This window comes from Myodes glareolus, chromosome X (genome assembly GCF_982192425.1).
Source record: "Myodes glareolus chromosome X, mMyoGla1.1, whole genome shotgun sequence".
Lineage (NCBI taxonomy): Eukaryota > Metazoa > Chordata > Mammalia > Rodentia > Cricetidae > Myodes > Myodes glareolus.
The window spans coordinates 113048212-113070710 of NC_142053.1; the positions used below are offsets into that span (position 1 = coordinate 113048212).

Below are 22499 nucleotides of genomic sequence, written 5' to 3' on the forward strand. Positions count from 1 at the left end.
AGAAAATCAATCACACAGAGATCTCTATAAGGTTATAAACTGATTGGCCCATTAGGTCAGGCTTCTTGTTAACTCTTATAACTTATATTAACCCATTATTCTCATCTATGTTAGCCATAATGGCTCCGTACCTTTCTCAGCTGGGCATGTTACATGCTGCCTCTTTGTTGGTCTGCGCAGGAGTGGCAGAGGAACCTCCCTGCTTCCCAGAATTCTCCTGTTCTCATTGCATCACCTCTACTTCCTGTCTGGTTTTCCTGCCTATACTGCCTGCCTGGCCAATCAGCATTTTATTAAAATACGATTGACAGAATACAGATAATTCTCCCGCATCAGCATAGAGATGGCGATACAGACATATACAGAAAACGTCAATGGTGGGCATCTGAAGATGATAAACGTGGACATGTTTTATTATTTTCTTTCCATTGTTGTGACAGTTTGAATTTCCTATAACAAATAATTTCCTTTTTTTTCCCCCAACAGAAAAATGTATTCTTATTCTGAAAACAAGAATGCCTCTCCTAAGCAGTAAAACTGAGTGTTATGAATTGGTCTTTATAGATTTGTTCCCCAGCTAAATGGGCAGGGCTGAGCAGGAAAGCAGCCACAGGAAAGCATGGTTGTGCATTCCGTGTGAGGACAGGGGAATGCAGCCTTTCTCGTGTGCGATGTTTAACTGCTATCGAAGGCACTTGTGCCAGAACGGAACTAAAACACGTGGGATTCACTAAGAACTTGAGGGGGACAGATAGCAAGCTTCCGGTTTTCAAAGAAACGGTGTCTACGATTGCTTCCCTGTTATTTTTGATACACATGGATTCTTAACTAAAACAATGGCAGGAACAAATGGCAATTTTCCTTCTGTTTGGGATGGGGCTCTCCTCTGTGCGCTCAAAGAAGACCCTCTTAAATCACACCCCCAGATTACCTCTAATTACTCAAGCATCAAGTCTTTCGGTTTGTAAGCCATAACCATTGTGTGTGTATGTGTGTGTGTGTGTGTGTGTGTGTGTGTGTGTGTGTGTGAGAGAGAGAGAGAGAGAGAGAGAGGTATGTTTAAGGTCACACATATGCACATCTACACACAGAGAAATAACTTGAAAAGTCAATTGTGATATGAGCCATTTATACATGGAAATCTATATAAGAGAGGGCTATTTTCAAGTTTGATTTCAGGGAGCACTTACAAACTGTTCTTAGAGCACGGAAAGAAAGTCATCCCCACTTTTCCCAATGTGCCCATTCTCTTTTTCCTGGTAATACAAAAGTAAACATCCTTTGTTACTGGATGCACCACGCCTACCTTTGAATGCTTACAGCAAAAATCTCCAGGCTCCAAAGAAACTACTGCCACTTTATTTATTATAATCTTTTGCGTTGTTTGTTTATTTATTGCTAAGTGTCAAAAACGCTGGACAGCGACTTTGTGTAGCAATTGATGTCTCTAGAAGAGCTTTGAAAAAAAAGAAGAAAAACCTCACACAACTACTTCCGAGAGCCGAGACGAGCCGGCCGGTCTTTTAGGGCAGGACCTAATCACAAACACCTGGAGAACAGCCACCGGCGCTTGCTGAATTGTGCTCTGTTTAAACTCAAGAGTTGTGTCCAATTAAGTAATAAGTCTGTAATCTGAACCAGGTGTTTCTCAGAGCCCTGGCTTTGCTTCTGGGTCTCCTGCCGTCTGGGCTTCCTTCTAGCCTTTGCCATGTGTTTTGTTCCCTTGCAAGTTCCCAATTCTTTGGCTGTTTGCCTTCGGAGAAAGAACGGCCGGAAGTCACAACGTGACGAAAGACAAGTATCACTCGCTGTGGATGAGAAGTGTGAAAAAGGTGTGTCTGGGGGGACCTGTAAGTAAATTCAGAAGAATTCCCAGCAAGAGTCAACACAGCTCGTTGTCTCCTTCCGGCTGGCGTGTAAACAGAAGAGCAAGCAGGAGAGGCGCTATTCTTTCTGTGTCTGGTAATAAAACACAAGACTTACCCAGTAAGGCCCAACGTTCCCTACACTCCAGGGAAAGCTTAGGTTCCTTCTCATTTCTTTTTGCCCTAAAATGGTGACTTTTTTCTTATTGGTAGCTATGTAGTACAAAAAAGACAAACAGCATGTGTTGAGGTCATGGCTGACAAGAGAGGCCAGCGTGGAGCTTATTGTGCAATAGAAACTGTGAACTGTCCTCCAGGGCACAAATGCGATGCTTAAACTCATACACTTAAGGACCCCGAAATGAAAACAACGTGAATAATCCCTCTGAAAGCTGAAAGCCCGCACCATTAGCTCTTATCTAGCACTAACCCCATACATACACCTGCACAAGCCCCCAAAGGGGGCCATGACAGTTTTTAAATAAATAAATAAAAGAAAAGGGATGAGCACACAGTTCAGATGACCGGACAATGGGCAAATACAAGGAGGGTAACAATTCCTCTGGTCCTACCTTGACATGGTCCTGTCAGAAGCCTACACAGGGGCCAAGCCTTCAAGGACTCCTGCCTCACTGCTCCCTGATGAGGAGGTTCTTTCCGCCTCAGGAAGCTAGTCAGGGTTAGGCCAGCATAGAATCACCAGGTTGTCATCTTCAAGTTGTGAGCTGTGGCGTGAAGTCCTTCACTTTCTCCTAGAGGATCAGTGAAATCATACACAACATGGACCTAAAAGTTGGGCTGGTCAAGTATGGGCAGAACTAAAAGGTGACACATGACCAGAAGCCCAGCACATGTTCAGGAAGTTCTAGAGCCAGCCCATCCATCACATCTCGTTGGGCAGGGATCCCATCTGTAAGTCCTCCCTTAGGTCCTTCCTCAAGTTTCCTAAAATGTGTTTCCCAGACATTCTCATGGTTCCATTTGATACTTCATTCAGGCCTCACTTCAAATATCACTGAATGAAAATCATCTCATCTCATCTCATCTCATCTACTCTAGCCTATGCTGAACTGTTTTTTTTTTTCCTTCTCAGCCTTTTCACTATATATAAAACTATTCATTTATTGACTGTCTAAAAGCATACAAGACACATGGAGGTTGGGACTTTAAAGCATTCTTATAAAAGTAGACAAAGGATTTCAGTGTGTCCAATTTACATTCTTATCAACACTGCATAGTGTTTCATTTCCTCCTGCATCTTCACCAACATTTGTTGTTTGTGGCCTTGATGACCATTCTGACTGGGGGGACATGCAATCTCAACCTACGTGTCATTTGCCTTTCCATGAGAGCTAAGGAGGGTCAACAGCTTTTCACTGTGCTTGTTGGTCATTTGTACTTCTATTGAGAACTTTCTGTGTGATGGCAGGCTCACTTATTATCAGATCATTTGTTTTTGGTATCCATTTTCTGATTTTATTCTTTTCAGATTTTCAGGACAGGGTTCTCTGTGTCACAGCCTTGGCTACCCTGGAACTCACTCTGTAGACCAGGCTGGCCTCGAACTCACAGAGATCCACCTGCCTCTGCCTCCCAAATGCTGGGATTAAAGGCGTGCGCCACCATTTGGCTCTGAATTCTTTCTATATTCTACACATCAGTCCCTTTGACGGGGATTCACGTGAGGATAAATAACTAGCAAACCTCTTTTCTCACTCTCTAGCCTGTCTCATCACTCTGTTGATTACTTCTTTGCCATCCAGAAGCCTTTTAAGTTTGATGCAATCTCATTTGTCAATTCTTGCTGCTGTTTCCTGAGCCACTGGGTGGGATTCAGAAAATCACTGTGTGCGACTACATCTTGAAGCACTTTCACCAGGGACATTGTTTGAACTGTTCACTGTGCCCTGCATCCAGCTGTCCCTGAAGATGTATTGAATACATTAATGCTTTTTGGATTTGCATAATCCTTTCGCATTTATTAAGCATCTGGTCCCGTGTATGTGCCATAATCTACCTATTATTATTGTGGTTTGGTGTCATTACGGTTGCATTGTAACAACAGCAGAGCAAGAAACGAAAGCAACACTTTCTGCGTCTGAGAATGAAACGATTTTTGCCAGCCCACATTGCCTGGCAAATGCTGATGGCATCACATAGGTGTTGTGAACACAGAGGTTATCTGTGAGGAGAGATCTGACAGGAGATGCAAGCGTAGCCAGAATGGTAGAGGTTTCGCGACAGAAACAAGAGACCTTTGCCAGTTTAAGTACATCAGCCACTCTGGGCAAAGACGAAATCCTAAGGCTCTATGTATGTATGTAAGCCTTATGATTCCGGAGTGAAAGGATGGGCCGACGAAGAGACTCAAAGCTACAGCACCTGAAGATGAGGTGACCGTAGGATCCTTTGTTATGGACATTCAGGAGCTTTACTTGATAGCACCCAGCTACAAGAGGAAAGAAACTGACCTTCTCTCCTCCTATTTTACGTTGCTCCCATTCTCGAATGTCTCTCAAGTCTACCCATTTTCTTTCCATCCTGATTAAAATGTCTGACAAGCATGTCAAGATTCTGCAACAATCAGATTCCTAAACCTAACTACTCAGGTACGTTGACTCACAAGAGTCCCTCCGTGCCTTCTACCTACTGCTAGATCTCCTGAGGCAGAACAACCCTTCCTCTTCAAACTCGGATGTTCAGTCTTAGGAGGACTTTCTTCAGACAAAACAGCTCACAGAGACTGGAGCGCCAGCCAGGGAGCCTGCATGAAACTAACCTAGGCCCTCTGCATAAATGTGACAGTTGTACACCTTGGTCTTCTTGTGGGACTCCTAGCAGAGGGAGCAGGGGCTGTCTCTGACTCTTTCGACAGCCTTTGGGACTCTGTTTCTCCTACTGGATTGGCTTGCCCAGCCTTAGTACATGGGGAGGGACTTAAGTCTTCCTGTAACTGGATAGGCCATGTTTTGTTGATGTTCATGGGAGGCGAGAGACCTGCCCTTTTCTGATTAGAAGAGGAGGAGGAGTGAATGGAGGGGGGGGGGTATGCAGAGAGGAGGGAGGGGGAGGAACTGGGAGGAGAAGAGGTAGGGGAAACTTCAGTCATGAAGTAAAATAAATTAATTTAAAAAAAAAAAAAACTTGCCCTGATTCCTCATCTAACCAGCAGCCAGCTTCCTAACTGCCATTACCTACCTCCTGTAAAAATGTGGCAAGAGGGCTTGCTCCTACTGGTTTACCTCGCACTTATTCTGAAAGGCTCAAGTGAACGACTTACCGATGACTATGAGTACTCAAACTTTAAACACAGCAGTGTTCTATCCCCATCCAGTGGAACAGTCAAGAGCTACAACTTGTTGCTTAAGAGCGCCCTCTGCCGGCTCAAATGATAAGGGCTGTTTACAGCACTGCTTCTCAACATGTGGGTCGCAAGCCCTGGAGTCGACGGACCTTTCGCAGGGGTCACACATCGGCTACCCTGCATATCAGACATTTACATTACGGTTCATAACAGGAGCAAAATTATAGTTATGAAACAGCAGTGAAATAATTTTATGGTTGAAGGGTCACCTCAACATGAAGAACTATACTAGAGGGTCACCTCATTAGGAAGGTTGAGAACCACTGATCTACAGTCAGGTCTTACTAAGCTAGAGTCAGGCCTTGCTAATAGCCGCATTCAGAAGTAAGTATGTCTTTTGGTAGGTAAATAGTGCCTGTGCTTAAGGACCTAGTGGCATGAGACAAGGTGTCATCTGGTCATGAAGGGACCACTCTGGGGTGGACTAGCCCACTGTCGGGACCCTGTGGAGTCCTGGCCTCCAGCTGCTCTTCCCTGCTAGAGATCTTCACTTTCCTTCTGATTTGAGCTACTGAAAGCTGTGTCAAAGTTGTTTACCAGCTCCGCTTCCTAGCACCTGTTGCCTTGGCCTTGAGGATCAGAGGATAAGGTTTTCACCTGTTGGCCCACATGACCGATGGGTATATAAGCCTCCGTGGTGCTATTGAATAAAGGGCTTCTTAGCAGTGACTAGAGGTCCGTGTCTCTGTCTCTCTGTCTGTGTGTCTTTGTGTGTTTCAATCTCCAGCCCCTTGCCCAAGGCTTGCGAACTGTATGGTAGTGCATAGTGCGCAGACAGGCGTTGTGCGCTGCAGCCCACTTGGTTCAGTATACAGTTAAAAGCTATCAGGGAGGCTCCTGAAAGTGAAGTGCATGAATTTCCCTTTGACACGGGCACTCCTGGGCAGCGTTGGGGTTCATCTTCTTAGCCACTGTGTAGTCTCCCCAGGCAGAAATGAGAATGTTTTAATGTTTTCTCTTTATTGCATCTCCCCATCTCCGTATTGTCTATTTTAAAACTCTAGGAATATTCCAGGCAGCGGTGGTACACACCTTTAATCCCAGCACCTGGGAGGCAGAGGCAGGTGGATCTCTGTGAGTTCGAGACCACTCTGGTGTACAGAACAAGTTCCAGGATAGCCAGGACTGTTACACGGAGAAATCCTGTTTCAGAAAAACAAAAACAATACAACAACAAAACTCTAGAAATGTAATCTGTAATACATAATACAGTGTGGGTGAGGTGGACAGAAAAAAATTCATTGAGAAGTTACTCAAAATGTTATTTCGATTAAACTGCTACTTTCCCCTATGTGACCTGTTTGTTGTCCTAGACCAGATTTTAATTGTTTTGGCACAAGGTTGTTCTGGGTATAATTGGGTCAGATGTGCCTGAATGATCTCCTTTATGGCTTTAAGAAGTAAAATAAATGACCTTAAATTTCTAGGTACAACAACTTGATCTATTTCCTCAAAACACCGAAAGTTCAGAGAATCAAGACACATTCTACTTTGCACTTTCAGGTAGGAAAACTTTCTACAGTAAGTGAAGCGGCAGTCCTGCCTACCAGCCACCAGGTGGCAGTAACACTCACAGCCATAGCCAGAAATGACTGGAAATTTTGGAAAGATGCCAGTACAAAAACTACCTTCAACTGAGAACCACTGACACAGACAATACTCAACCAAAAGCTAAACTTTGGGGCTTAAGATCCACCTGTTTGAAACAAATTATATCAACGTTGGAGTTTCTGGATGTCGCAGTTCACAACTAGAGACTAATCTGGCTTGGCCTTGAATGCTTCCCACAGTAATGGCCCAAACTTTCGAATAGCTTCTGTCACATGGCTCAGGTCCCACCCCACCCTTACACATACAGTTTCGAAGTCTGATTGGACTGCTTACTGTTTCTACTACATGCCCTCTACTGTCCATAGAATCAATGTTGTTCTTTAAGACCCTACTAAATGGGGCTGAAGAGATGGCTCAGAGGTTAAGAGCATTGCCTACTCTTCCAAAGGTCCTGAGTTCAATTCCCAGCAACGACATGGTGGCTCACAGCCATCTGTAATGAGGTCTGGTGCCCTCTCCTGGCCTGCAGGCATACACACAGACAGAATATTCTATACATAATAAATAAATAAATATTTTTTTAAAAAGACCCTACTAAATGGCCAAGTTTGTATTGGTTTGGTTTGGTTTTTGATGCTTGAGGACAACTTTATTAGCGTCTACAAGAAAGACACCCCAGGACAAGCAAGCTGTAAATCCAGGTAACTGCCTCAAGGAAGAAAATAGAAACAAGAAGAAAAAAATAAAGCAAACTCATGCTGCATGAGTTAAGCTAGCTGATAGGTTAGCCAAGCCATAGTAGGCAGGCACATGGTGGGAGGCGGGCTTTAGAGGAAGAATAAGGGGAATAACACGTTCCCTCTAATGTGTTAGGGGAACATGCTTAGAAAAGAAATACGAAGAAGAAGAGGAAAGTTACATTTTTCTGAGTAACTCAGAAAAGCAGGCAGGCTTACAGAGCAACAAGTTCTGTAAGTGACTGTGTTAGGGGCAGAAACCTTGGGAAGGAAAAGTACAGTATCTCATTAAAGGGATAATTATTCTCCCTCTCTAACATGGCTAAAGAAGCAGCGGCCTTCCTGGGGCAGGGCTGCATTCCAGAGGAGTGGGCCCATGGCCAGTTCATTCCTGCCCAGCCGGAATGGCAGGTCTCCACTCAGGCCAAAGGTTCTGTTTTCTTGGCCACATATTTTCCTTTAACGGGTTTTTTCTTTAATTTTTTTTATTGCTATTCTAACACTGTTTCCCCTGAAGAGGTAACCTTAAAATCATTTAAGAGATTGACTGAAATTGGGATAGACAGATATATGTGTGTGTGTGTGTGTGTGTGTGTGTGTGTATACATACATGTGTGTATGTATGTGATGATGTGTGTGTATGTATATGATGTGTGTGTAGGATATAGACGGGACATGTGTATATATATATATATATCCCCTTTCACCATGAAAATCTGGAGACGCTGTTCCGAAGCTGCCCATCATAAGGGATCAACGTCTGCACTGGAGGTAGAGTCCCCACGTACACATCCACCCACACGGAGAGCCTCTAGGCAGGGCGCTCATTGAGGAGAAGATGGGAAACTGGGGCTCCATTCTGGCATTCCTGGCCAGAGAACCAAGGATATTTCTAGAACTGCTGCTTTTGGGACTCCTGTCCTGAGCTGACTGTCCAGTTTCCACCTCCTGTTCTTATCATTCCCCCTCTGAAGAGGACACCCTCACCAAATGGCCAAGGTTGAACTGAAACCTCACACCTTTCTGGTGGCAGTAACCATTTCTTCCTCACTTGAGTCAATAAGCTTCTTCAGCTGAACCCCTTTCATTCCTCCTTAATCATTTCCTAAGTTTTTGTAAACCAAAAGTCCTCCGTCCCTACTTAAATGCCTATGTGCACATGCGCGCACATACACAGTTTTATTTCTTTTTGGCTAGGAAACACGTTCGGTTATGCTTTTAGTTTGACATTCTTTTCTACTGGTGGGACCCTACGATGGAATCCAGAGGAACCTGCCCCTGGGTTAACCTCCCCATTATCTACTGCTACATATTAGTAGTTTAGCTGATTAGAAAAGAAACAAACTAGCCACATTTTATCGGGAGAGAGGCGATCCAAAGTCACTCAGTAACATTCTTTGGATGTAATGTTACCAATTTCTTAAGTGTGCTATCAGAGATAATCTAGGTCTGTGCAAGAACCTGGTCTAATTGTTATGACGCGTGCTCTTTCTCTGTCGGCACCATCCGGTTTGGGTACTGTTGGGACCTTTTGGAGTCCCGGCCTCCAGCTGTTCTTCCCCGCTAGTGACCTATTCTTACCCTTTTGATTTGAGCTTCTGAGAGCTGTGTCAAAGTTGTTTACCAACCCTGCTCCCTGAGCACGCATCGCCCTGGCCTTGATCGAGGATCAGGTGATGAGGTCTTCACCTGTTGACCCACCTGGCTGGGTTAGGTATAAACACCTGTTAGTCCACCTGGCCGGATTAGGTATAAAACCTCCGTGGTGCTGTTGAATAAAGGGCTTCTTCTACCAGCAGCTTGAGAGGTGTGTGCGTGTTCAATCCTGACGCCCTTCGCTCCGTTTCGGTTCCAGGCCGTGCAAGCACGGCAGGGTACCACACTCTGATTGATGCTCTTAGTATGTTGGTACCAAGGGGTATCTTAGAGCGAGGATTGATTTTGCTACCTTCCTATAGAATCCTTTAGCTTCCCCACAAGCAATGCCAAATCAACACATATGTTAAAATATACATGCTTCAGAGTCCTGAGCTCCCATTCCCTTCAGTGAAATAACTAACCAAAGACAGCTGGCCACTTGGGCATTTTCTTTTACTATCACATTATCTCTATATAATTTTCTTCCTCCGTTTCAATATCCACAACTCCTAGTAATAGCCTGAAAGTTCCCAGACTGCATTAGACCACCACGGATCTTATAGGCAGTCTTGTCTCTTTTTCCCCATATCCATAGGAATAACAGGGTAGCTCACTGTTAAAGGCACCATAAAATAATGGTTGAACAATGGAAGTCTCTATGATATTGACAAAGTATCACTTGTCAGCTTTCCCAAAATATTTCTCTTTAGCTTTTTGGGAGTCTCTTATAGGTCAGGTCAGCCTCTAACTTTCTACTGTAGCAAAGGATGGCTTTGAACAACTACCTCAAGTACTTTCCTTTCCCCCAAGTACTGGGATTACAGGTGTGTAACACCATGCCTAGTCCAGAAAGTTTTCTTTTCTTTGCAAAATTTGGTGTTGAATTTAATCAAGTTTTTGTTTTCAACCGGGACCCAGCCATCTTGGAATGGTTTGCGTTAGAAAATGGCTCACAGCAAACAGTAAGAACAAAGCAGTGTGGAGACAGAAGGTCTGAGGTCTGGCATAAGTTGTATGTGTGAATCACTAGGGCCTTTCCCTTCCTCTTCAGGATATTGTTCAGACATCGCCAGCAACTGCTGCTGGCTACTAACCAGGAGTTATGAGCTCGGCTTTTCTGATGGGCACACCCTTGGAAACGGTAGTTTTGCCCTAACAAAAACCAAGGAACTTGCCGAGGCTTGTAGTGAAACTTTAAGATATACTTCTCAACTTAACTGAGATCATGGACCGCATCCTAATATGTCCCTGTGAAGCAGATCTGGTGGCATAATTCTAATAGTTTTTTTTTCTGGCTCCAAAAATTTAAGATAGATGGATGGATGGACAGATAGATAGAAAGATAGAGATAGACAGACAGATAGATAATATATATTTCTATCAATTCTGTTCCTTTAGGGAACCTTGGTTAATATACTTCCTGCTGTGACCCAAATCTGGGTCCTCTGCAAAGCAGTAAGTGCTCATAATTTCAGAGGCATCTCCTCAGCCCCTATAATATACTTCAATCAAACAAGAGTAACCCACAACCTCAGTTTGCCCAGGACTGAGGGGTACCCAGAAACACACGACTTTCAGCCCTAAAACCTGTAAAGTCTTGATTCTATCCTTTGAAGGTGATTTTGAAAACTCCAAACCACTGGTAAGTGAAAACCTCATCAATAGTGTATGAACTATTGATACCCCTTTTTGGAACTACACTTCGGAAAGGCTCGCCTAGTCTTCATCTCGTCCATCGTTTCTGATCACTAGAGCCACCCCAGGCAAACTTAACATTAGCCCAGAGCAGAAATGGGTTCTTCTACTGCTTACCACTTGGGCCCTTTGAAAACAATCTTCTCCCGAAATTTGGATTCCTGTCAGGAAACTGGGTTGTGACCACTAGCTGTACTTCTTTCTCCAGGGTATACCTTTTCTTTAATTGTTTTTAGGCAAGTTTTTCAAACGCTTTTATTGGTATATATTAGTTTCACATGATAACAGGTTTCTTTATGACGACTTCACACACATATATGTAATGTATTTTGGTTACATTCACTGCCTTGCCCTCCTTTCTTCCCAACTAGCTGCACTTCTGCATGGTGGTTCACTTTTTTTTTTAGGGACCCAGTGAGTTTCATTGAGATTGCTTGAAGAGAAGTGGTCAGGCAACAAGAAAATAGAGATCTATAGAAATCGAACAGTCTGAAGGCTGATTAGCCATTAACTAGGTAAAAGTTTTTCACTCTGTCTCATAGAATCCTAACAGTTCTGGTGTGGAAAGTCAACTAGATCAGTATTTTTTACATTTGATTGCATATGTTGCTCACTCTGCTGTGATGTCCTCAAAGGACAGATTCAGATCTGGGAGCCCTGAGGTCAAGTCTGAATAGTCTAGGAGATAGCATTGCTGACGCACGGACCACATAGGAGGCAGTGAGAATTTTGTAGGGTAATATTCTCAGTATTTCTTTCATCAGCTCTATAAATTATGAAAAGATGAACCTGTGTTTTATTTAAAAAATAATCATGAGTTCCAGAATAGCACTATTTTAAGGACCACTGATCCTGATAACATGCCTAGTGTGTGAATATTCAGTGCATACTTGTGTTACTTGGGCATACGAAAATCACCTGAGACTGGGAACTTATCCAATCTTGCATATCCAACTGAACTGTCAAAAACGTCCTTCATTCTGTAGTTTGTGTCTCTTATCCCCAGAGGCTTAACTCTGAAGCTTGCAAAACACACATTCACCCTTCTAAACACCATCTCGAACTCCTATCACTGAAAAGGATTTGATGTCCTTTATATACAAAGAACTTCTAAAAAACAATAACAAGAGTAAGCTCTGTCCATTTCAAAGTTTAGTTCAAATTAAAAAAGAAATATAATTTACACATTATTGGTGACATCACAACAGGAGCAAAAGGCCAAAGAGATATGTATCTACAATAAACAAATATCTTTAAATCAAAATCAACCTTTTAAAAGAAAATCAACCTTGCTCAGAAAAAGGTAAATTAAAACTACAGTGAGGCAGTTTTATTGTTAAAATGGTAAACATTTTTTAAAAAGTCAAATAAATATATTGTATTGGTGATACTGATAGAAAATATGTCTTCATATATCACCGGTTGGTGCATGGCAGACACTTACCAAAATCATTAAAAATTTTGGAGTAGGTAAGATGTGCTTGTCACTAAGTCTGACAACTTGACCCGAGTTCTATGGGGATCATCTATATAGTGGAAGGGGAAGCCAGTGCTGGAAAGCTATTCTCTGACTTCTGACCAACACACACACACACAGAGAGACATACACACACAAATTAATAAACAAATAAAGTAATGCCATCTTTTAATTAGCTTCTGAAGAATGTTGGAAAAATTCTAATGGCATAATGTTACATATTTTTTAAAAAAAAAGATAGTATGATAACAGAAAAAAACAAATAACAGAAATGACTACTTCTGGGCGGCACTGAAGCATAACAGGTGATCCTAATGTCCCTTTTGTTTCCGAGTCATTTTATTTATTTTTCATTTTATATGCTAGTCAGAGTTTTAAACATGACAAGCCTTTGGAATTTCGATTGGGCCTCCGAGATGGACGTCCTAAGAGCCTAAAGTAGACTTGGCTTTAAATTGCAGGCTTCGTTTTTCGTTTATAATTTTGAAAGACGTTTTATCTCTTTTGCACATGTATGAATGTTTTACATGTGGTGTATCTGTACTGTGTACATGTCTGATGCTAAATGATGCCAGAAGCGGACCCCTCAGAAGAGTTTCAGATAGTTGTGAGGACTGTGGGTGCCGGAAACGGAACCCTGGACCTCTGCGAGTGCAGCAAGTGCGCTTAACTTCCGAGTCATCTCACCAGTCCTAAAGTGCAGGCTTTAAAGGTTTGAACTTAGAGCAAGTTAAGTCCTGGCTTACCTACATTCTGGGAGATAAAACCAGCATAGTGATTTCTCATGATCTGCAGTAATAATGTTCTATAAAACTACCACGATCCCTTAATTAACAAGTCCTAAACCATTGGCTGCTAATGGCATTCTAAGATTGGTCTCCTTGAAGTCTCTGGCAACAATGTTTTTGCCAGCCTATCTATGTATGTGTGCCTCTATTGCAGTGGTTCTCAGCCTTCCTAATGCTGCACCCCTTTCTCATGTTGTAGTGACCCCCCAGCCATAACATTATTTTCCTTGCTGCTTCACAACTGTAATTTTGTAACTGCTATGAATCATAATGTAAATAGCTGTGTTTTTCCCAATGGTCTTAGGTGACCCCTGTGAAATAGTCAACTCTCAAGGGGTCACGACCCACGAGTTGAGAAACACTGTCCTATTATATGCGTATTTCTGTTTAAAGACCCCCCCATATGCAATATATACTGTTCACTAATGCGAACAAACTCAACCAGCAGTACCAAGTCATACCGAAAAGAAGTTTACTGACTGCACGTTTTCTCCACGAACAAGGCACACTAGCAAACAGCCCTCGGTGGAGGAATACCAGATGGAAAGCTGTCAATGCTCAGGAACCACTTCGAATAGGAAGCACACCCCAAAGCAGGGAAATACAAGACACGTGCCACGAAGGTTGACGCAAGGACACTGGCCTACATTATGAGAGCCGAACAACAAAGAGGGCATCGCCTTGTTCCACCTCCGCTGGCAAGAGACATACTGGGCCGCTCTCACACCCTGAATTACCATCAACGCTCTACAAGTATTGATTTGGCAATTAGCAATGGGTTTTCCAAGCAGGTGAACTCGTAAATACAAAACCTATAGATAAGAAGGATAAATGTAATTACAGTGTAATTGAAGGAAAATTCTTAATCAGGAGGAAAGGACCAAGGACCAATATCCTATAGCTAAGCTTCTTCAGCGAGTCCTTTAAAGTTGAATACCATATGACTGACAAAGCCGTTCCCTTCCAGGATACTTTACATAATGGAAGCGCACGCAATCTGTTCAGCAGTCATTTTGTTTAATATAGTCATGGTCTCTAACAAGCCAGTTACTGAGTGCCCCTACACAGCGAATGCAGAGACGTGTGGGCTAATCTAAGATGAAACAACGCACGGTCCTCTTGAGCGCGGTAAGGGGAGGTTGGGGTAATCCTCAACCCTAATAAAAGGTAGTCGCTCAAGGCCACCATCAAAGTATACAAGTATGTTAAATAAATAATAAATATCATGTCATTGGGAACAAATGAAGAAGAAAGTCCATCCACTTGGGAATGTTTGGAAAACATGATGGAGACACTAATACATGAAAAGAGTTTAAAGGATTTGCAAGGTGGCAAACAGAGCTACGGAATTATGAGCAAAGGGTGAGAATAAAATACAGATAGAGGAAGGGTGAAAGTGTGGCCTCCATCATTGCTGCCAAGGAAGACAGTGCAGCCAATGTGCTACCAGAGGGGAAAACCCGAAGGCCAACAGATAAATACTGAACACACATCTAAGTAGCCTCATCTTGTTTCTGGAAGCTTCTTGCTTAAATCTTTCCAGAGTTACATACAGTGATCAAATCTTTCCCTGTTTTTACTTTCTGAACTAGAGTACATACAGAAGCAACCAGGGCTCAAGTGTCCTTCTTTAGTCTCCTTCTCTGCCTTCTATGAACACTCTACAATACACAGCACCCCAACATAGGAGAGATCAGCCTCCACCAACACCGGCATGCTGGAAGCCCTGGGTAAATATCTATTCACTCACGGATTGGCTCTACAAATACACTAAGCCTTTAATGAGAACATCTCTGTTCCCCACAAATACAGGTGGTTCTCATGGAGAAACAGCTAAACTTTGTGAAGTCACCAAGGTCTCCAAGAATGGACATATGTGTGGAGAATTGGAGCTATTGAAAAATGCCACGATATTACATTACACATCTTTATTGCCTATCTAATGAAAACAAAAAGAAGTAGTGTCCAACAGACTCTCCAAACTGTGCAATTAAATTTATAAATTTATATGTGAGTATGTCTGGAGGAGGGGGTCAAGGACACCACAAGAAAACTCACAGAATCAACTAACCTGGGATCATAGGGGCTCCCAGAGACTGACCCAACAACCAGGGAGCCTACATGGGACTGACCTAGGCCCTCTTCATATGTTACAGTTGTATAGCTTGGTTCTCTTGTGTCCCCTAACAGTGGGAACAGGGGCTGTCTCTGACTCTTTTGTCGGCTTTTGGGACTCTTTTCCTCATACTGAGTCACCTTGTCCAGCCTTAATAAAAGGGAGGTGCTTAGGCTTTCTACAACTGCGATCTCATGCTTTGTTGATATCCATGGGAGGCCTGCCCTCTTCTGATTAGAAATGGAGGAGGAGTGGGTGGGGTGTGGAGGAAGAGGGGAGGTGGTGGCGAGCGAATTGGAGGAGAGGAGAGAGGGGAACTTCAATCGGGATGTAAAATAAATAAATTTAATTAATAAAAATTTGTCTTAAAGTTAATATTTAAATTTGGGTATATTTCATCTAAAATCCTGCAATAGCTACATAGCAGTTTACGACAAGAAATTTATAAATCAATTTTTGCCTCTATTTATTGCTTCTAATAGAATTTTCTACTGGAAATAAAAGTCAAAACACACACGTTTGCAGTCAAATCTTGGTACTTACTGTTTCAAAGCCTCGGTGTGGGTGATCAGGAAACCCTCCTGGCCTTCCTCCTTTAAACTCATCAAACAGTAAGAATGGATCCAAATTTTTCAACTGGAATAGTAAAATTCAACACATTAGACATGGCTTTTAGGTCATACTACTGGGGTATATTCATAGTCATAGCTAACAAAACTCACTGAAGATCGCACAGCCAGTGAGCAACATTCTAAAATGCGGATTACACTCAGAAGGCAACAATATATGCACACAAGGAATCATCAAGTACACTGGAATTGACATTGTAAGAGGAGCGAAGAGCAAACATTTCATGATTAACTATGATAGTCAAATAAGTCAGAATCAGTCTGTAACAGGTTCTTAGGTAGGAGTCTAGAAAATCAGTATTGTCAATGCCATTATGAGTGCTCTCAAGGAAGACAACTTCACACAAATAAGAATGGGTGGCATCAGGGAATCAGCTACCAGAACAGTGGCTCTTGAGCTGACTCTTGAAGAGCGTCTTGGAGTCAATTAAGTAGAAAGGAGGAGAGGGAGAACGTTCCAGAAAGAAGAGGACTAAAAGAGATTGGTGTGCTTGACAAGTCTCTGTCCATCACTCATTGGAATTCCATGTGCACATAAAATTAAATGTCCCTGAATATTCTTGCAGAGGAAACAGATTTTCTCCACAGTTTTATTTAATAAACCCTTAATTTCTTCTATCAACAATAAGCTAATCGTATGTACCTGAATACATATGCCAGTTCTTGCTCTTTAATAAAATAGTTCAAATAGAAATGTCTGTAGCGATATAAATCAGAGTAAATATTTAAATTTGACTATATTGTATTTAAAAATATATGTTATGCCTTTATAGTACACAGTGGATTATGACAAGAGATGGGCAAAGGATAGAGGTGAAAGTTTTTGATTCTCGAACCAGTTCTCACTTAGTATCCCACACTGGCCTTAAGCTCTCAATCCTCTTGCCTCCTAAGTGTTGGGACAAAAAGTATGCACCACCATAACTAACTATCGTTCAAATCTTAAAGGAATCTAGATATTCTCCTGAAGGTAATAGGTTGTAACTGGGAGCTGAGGTACTTAGGTTACGAAAGATCATTCTATATTCTGAGCAGGAGCAAGGGTCAGAACTAAGATAATAGCAGAAATGATGGAGAATCACTGAGTGACTAGACAGAAATGATGAGGCATTAAATAACTCCCAAATTCCTTGTTAGAATGCCTGGAAAGTAAGCAAACCCATTCAACAAATCAAGGAATTATTACAGAAGCAGCACCCTTAAAATAGCTATGAGTTCATTTTAGGTCATGTTAATTTTGAGATAGCTACTATAAATGTTATGCATATAAATATTAATGTTTATGCAAAAGCTACTGAAAATAACTTTCAAGGTCAGTCAACAGGTAGAAACAGCTGTGTTATCATCAATATATATTCAAGGTTGTCTTGCTTATTCTTTTCCATTTGTTTAGAAACTGTTATCAACATCTTCGATTAAAGATGATGGAAGTTTTACTGGAATTGTTTTGAATCTATATATCAACTAATATTGATTTATCTTATTTACAAATACATTACATATATCCTTAAATAGTTTAAATGTCCTCCAATAGGTAATTATTTTTTCACAGAGGTTTTGTATATTTTTAATTTTCTTGGCTAACATACTCGAATGGCATCATAAACTGCACTTAAATTATATTTTGAATACTTTGCCGTTGGGAATTATAAATATGAATAGATACATGGCTTTTGAACACTGTAAGCACTCATTAATTTTAGTAATTCCCCTGGAGCTTCTTTTTTTAAGATGCTCATTTCACCAGTGTATTTATCAATAAGCTTCCCCAATAGTTCATAAAAACTGTTTCTGTTGACTTAATTTAAAACCACAAGTTGAATTTTTCTGGGTTTTTTGCTGAGTCCAGCTGGCCTCGGCATCTTCTCTTTTCGGAACTCATGTTAAAGCAACACATGCACAGTCTAATCAAACAAGGAGAAGGACGCTTACCCTGGGACTCATGGGTAACACACCTAAAGATGGAAACGGGAACATACAGTCCTATTGCAGGAAGGGAGCGGAGCAATAGACTAATCACCATCTATAAGCAAATAACTCGGCCATTCTCATTTTCAAACCTTGTACTTTCTGTTTCTTTTTATTCCTAATGCTGAAGATGGAAGTTGGAGTCTCAAACACTACAGAAGTGTTACATTGTCTTAACTAGGCAAAGATGTATTACATTTGCTTATGCTGCCGAACATTAACTATATAAAAATCTGTTACCATTGTTGATGTTGCATTTGTTTAATTATGTAAAACTCTGCTGCATTTGTTTCATCTTGCCCACTTAAGGCACCTGAGTGGTCCAATAATGAGCCAAATGGCCAGTAGCTAGGCAGGAGCAAGGATATGCAGGGCTAGCAGGCACAGAGAATAAATAGGAGGAGAAATCTAGGTTCGAGAGAAGAGGAATGAAGGAAGGAGGAGGAGATCGGGGAAAGAGGGACCTGCCTGGGGCATAAGTCAGGCAGAGGCTAGCCAGCCAGACGTGGAGACAGCAAGAAGGTGCGAAAAGGTAAAAGGCCCCAAGGCAAAAGATAGATATAGAGAAAGAGGTTAATTTAAATTTAAAAAGCTAGGGGCTGGAGAGATGGCTCAGTGGTTAAGAGCATTGCCTGCTCTTCCAGAGGTCCTGAGTTCAATTCCCAGCAACCACATGGTGGTTCACAACCATCTGTAATGAAGCATACACACAGACAGAATACTGTATACATAATAAATACATAATAAATAAATAAATAAATATTTAAAAAAAAAAATTAAAAAGCTAGCCAGAAATATGCCTGAGATAGGCCAAGCATTCAAAACTAATAATAAGTCCCTGTGTCATGATTTGGGAGCTGGTTGGTGGCCCAAAAGAAAAAGAAAGCCTGGTACACAGGAGCACTCCACAAGCTTCATCGCCAGCCCTAACTTACACCCTTTTCTGCTGCTTGGCTTTTTCGCAAGCCAGTACCTCTCCAAGTGTTGAGGAGCAATGATAGCATTAGATGCCCTTGTCTTGTCCCTGATCTTACACAGCTGTATGTTTAAAGTTTTATTGTTAAGCAGGTTGTTAACTGCAGACTTCTGTTTTTCAGTAGATGCCCTTCATAGGGTTAAGGAGCTGCCCTTCCATTTCTAGTTTATTAAGTTTACCATGGATTTTGAATTATCTTGCTCTTGTGCATCAACTGAGCTAATTATGTGTCTTTTTCTCCTTTGTCTCCTAGTATGGATGAAGATGAGGATGGCTATTGCTTTTTTGTGCCAAAGACATTCATATAGGCAAAGAAACTGCTCTCAAAGAAACAATGAAAACACAAAGTTCCATCTTTTCAGTAAACGCTTGTCACTATTAGGCGCCCATAGAGCAGTTAATATTCACTGTTACTGAGAAGTGACGCTGTGCTGGAATGAAAATCTCAAGATATAGAAGCAGCTTCGGGGACTGGGTAAGGAAGTCAAGGCTAGAAGGCTTTTGAGATTTGTCCCAGAAAAGAAAGCTATGTTACGGCCATTGGAGGGTGACATTTGGTGGGCTCAAAAGGAAAGGAGAAGAGTCACAGGCAACACCCCAGTTTTCTTAAGCACTAGCTGAACAGTCCTGCACAAAATGATGGTAGTAACAAGCACACTATTTCTTAGAAAGAAGTGAACTACACACTGGAAGCTGGAGCGAAGGTGATCCTGCTTACAAGACAAAGAACGTGGCTGACCTGTATGCCTGGCCTTGTGCTTCATGGATAACAGAACTCTCGAGTAATGAAATTAGAAATTTAACTTAGCTGAAGGTACTTCTCACAAAGTGTTGAAGGAACGACATGGTTCCCGTTGAGCACTTGTAGGGACGTCTAAGAAGAGAGAAATAATACAAACCCAGAATTGTTGATCAAAAGAAAAATAAATCTGAAAGGCTGGGAAAATATGCAGCCCACTCGTAAAGAATGAGACGGTTATGTCATCAAGCTTTGTGGCCAAATAACTATTTGATAAAGACATAGCTACACTGAATTCGGGAACAATTGTCCAAAACAATAGAAGAAATGGGTACTATCAAGGTGCTATCACAAAATATCATAAAGTAAATACCTGAAAAGTAATTAAAATGCATTTCTTTTGCTGCTGAAAGTTCACAAGTCCAAGATTAAGGTAGCAACAGCTGCCTTAATGTCTATTTAAAGTACATTTTATGGTTCGTAGGCAATACATTCTGTTTCCTTGCATGATGACAGCTAACTCTCTATGATCTTCCTCATAAGGACATTCATCCCAGATATGCAGATTTCATCTTCACGATATAACTGCCTTCCAAAAGACCCTGCCTGCTAATACCATCAACTGGAAAGATAGGATCATAAACTTTGGTTTGGGGAAGGACACTTAACATTTAAACCATATCGGTATTATTTGTATTTGCCTGCACATTGGCTCCCTATGCCATTTGAACACATCCACAAGAAGAAAGTCAGTATAATAAAAGGACTATAGAATCCAGGTAGCTGATAAAGGCAAGAGTCACATGGATAAACCGTTCAACTGGCCAGAAGATGAGAGACATGTATAAGAGACACTCCAATAAACAAGAGTATGCTTGCATTTGACTGTTGTACTGAAGAGCTACCTGCAGGCGTGAAAATTAGTCCTTACTAATCTCTAAGCATTTGCCAGATTTTGAGCAACATGTTCAATAAGCATGTGCCATCTGTCCACGAGAACAGACTTCTATTAGAACTCCAATTTTCTAAAATGTTCTAATTAGGTCCTCAGTTCCATCTCATCTCTGTTTCCCCCCATGTTTCTTTCCCTTGTAATACTTCCAGATCCTTCAGCTGCCAAATTTAAACAGCAGCTTCCAAGATTGTTCTTTCAACAGCTTCAGAACTCCAAACAAAACCTGTGGCCACCAGCCCTCAGGCCTGTAGCAACCCCAAAATAGAGCTCCAACAGCCCAGTAGGATTTGGAAATCCAGAAGTGCTGGAAGTACCTATGAGAAATGGCAGGCCTTTGGAGATAGGATGGAGGCTGTGCTTTACAAATAACATTCTCTTGAGTCTAGAATACTCCTAAATACGCAGAGTGTACCCCACAAACTCTGGGTGATGCTTCTGCTAGATTCTTTAGTCTCTTGTAGTTAGGTCCTATGACTAAACCTGGCTAGCATAATGCAATTCCAGGGTTGAACTTTTAGGGTCATCCCTTATAAAATGAGGACGGACAATTAGTGTTTGTCCTTTTGCTTTCATCCTCTTCCTCCTTTGTGTGTCCGAGGACAAGTGGTGGCTATTGTCTCAGCAAAGAGCTATTTGATATTATTAAAGAATTCTTTTAATGGTCCAATATAATAAGGGGACTATAATATTGTCATCCTCTCTTCTTGTGCCGTTCCCCTCCACATCTTTTTCATTAATTTGTTAGCTGGCATACCAAGTGATGATTTTCACTGTGTTATTTTCAGACATCGTACTATGCATCTATTCATGTCTACATTCTCCTTGCTGGTCACTTCCTGAAATAGTTCACCCCTTCAGCGTTTGTGTCCCATAGATCCCATTATCTTCTCTTATTCTTGTGTTTCAGAGAGAGAAATTCAAATAGTTATGAGCAAAAATGACATCTGTGTTTCTGTTCAAAATACTTCGAGGGGAGAAATGGAGCAGGACATTCATTATGCGATCCCCTCTAGTTTTCTTTGCTTCAAATTATTCTCTTAAGTAATTAAATAGCCCACAGAGAATGGTATTCTACTAAACAGTATCTGGCGGAATTGGGCAGCATAGAGACAAGAGCCAATGATGATGGGTTTCTCTTCTCCTGGGAGTACAAAGGAACCACCTCTCAACAACATGCTAGTCAGTCACTCAAAGTCCTTGACTGACAAGGCTGGTCCACGGATAACTATAGTGAACGATGTGAGCCAGCCCATCTTTTCCTAATTGCTAACCATAGAAAGGCAGACTGGAAGTTCCTCTTTAACTTCTATATCTGCAGTGGTAGGAAGGGGGAAAAAAGGAAGAAAGAAACACTTGTGGGAGCTGCTAAAATTGAGCAGTTTTGCAGCTTAATGTGAAAACAGCTTTGGAATCCAAAGTTTCCATTTCTTTGAGAACTAAGCCTTGGTGCATAGAGTTTGAAGAGTAACCTTAATGTAGACAAATGACTTCATTTTTGCTGATGGGGGTAGGGTAGGGGTGCAGGGTCTACCTTTCTGTAGAATGTGAAAATGTGTTAACAACTTCAACAGTCAAAGACAGAGTCTTGAACAAGAGAATGATGGTAGGCTTACACAGTAAAAAAGTGGCAAATTTTTTTAACGATGTTTACGAAGAATTTGCAATAACATGGAAAGTTCTTGTGTCACCGTGTTAAGCGGAAAACTTCAGTACACAAAACTGTGCCCTCTATATAATCCTCAATACGGTTAAATATAACTGTTTAGAAACACCTTTGCTCTCGTTTGTGATTAGACAAAGTTGATGACATTCAGAATTATTCCACTTTCTTCTGGTATGGTTACAGAATACCTGTGACACAGGAGAACTGAGTTTAAATGGCATATCAGGGTCTTGAAAAATATAGGTTTTCAAGGTTTCTTAAATAGGATAAAGAACAAAATTCAAAGATATAAAATTGCGTGGAGAAGAATCACATCTTTGTTTTCACTAACCTCTAAT

At 41.5% G+C, this 22499-nt stretch overlaps 1 protein-coding gene across 2 annotated transcripts in view; it reads right to left on the reverse strand.

Annotated features, from left to right (window-relative positions):
* Pir (pirin) overlaps window positions 1-22499 on the reverse strand; it is a 91709-nt gene that overhangs the window by 65912 nt on the left and 3298 nt on the right. For both annotated transcript variants that reach the window (XM_085684746.2, XM_048440626.3), the window contains exon 3: window positions 15775-15867. In XM_085684746.2, the coding sequence (XP_085540872.2) occupies window positions 15775-15867 (93 nt within the window). The remainder of the gene's footprint in view (window positions 1-15774; window positions 15868-22499) is intronic.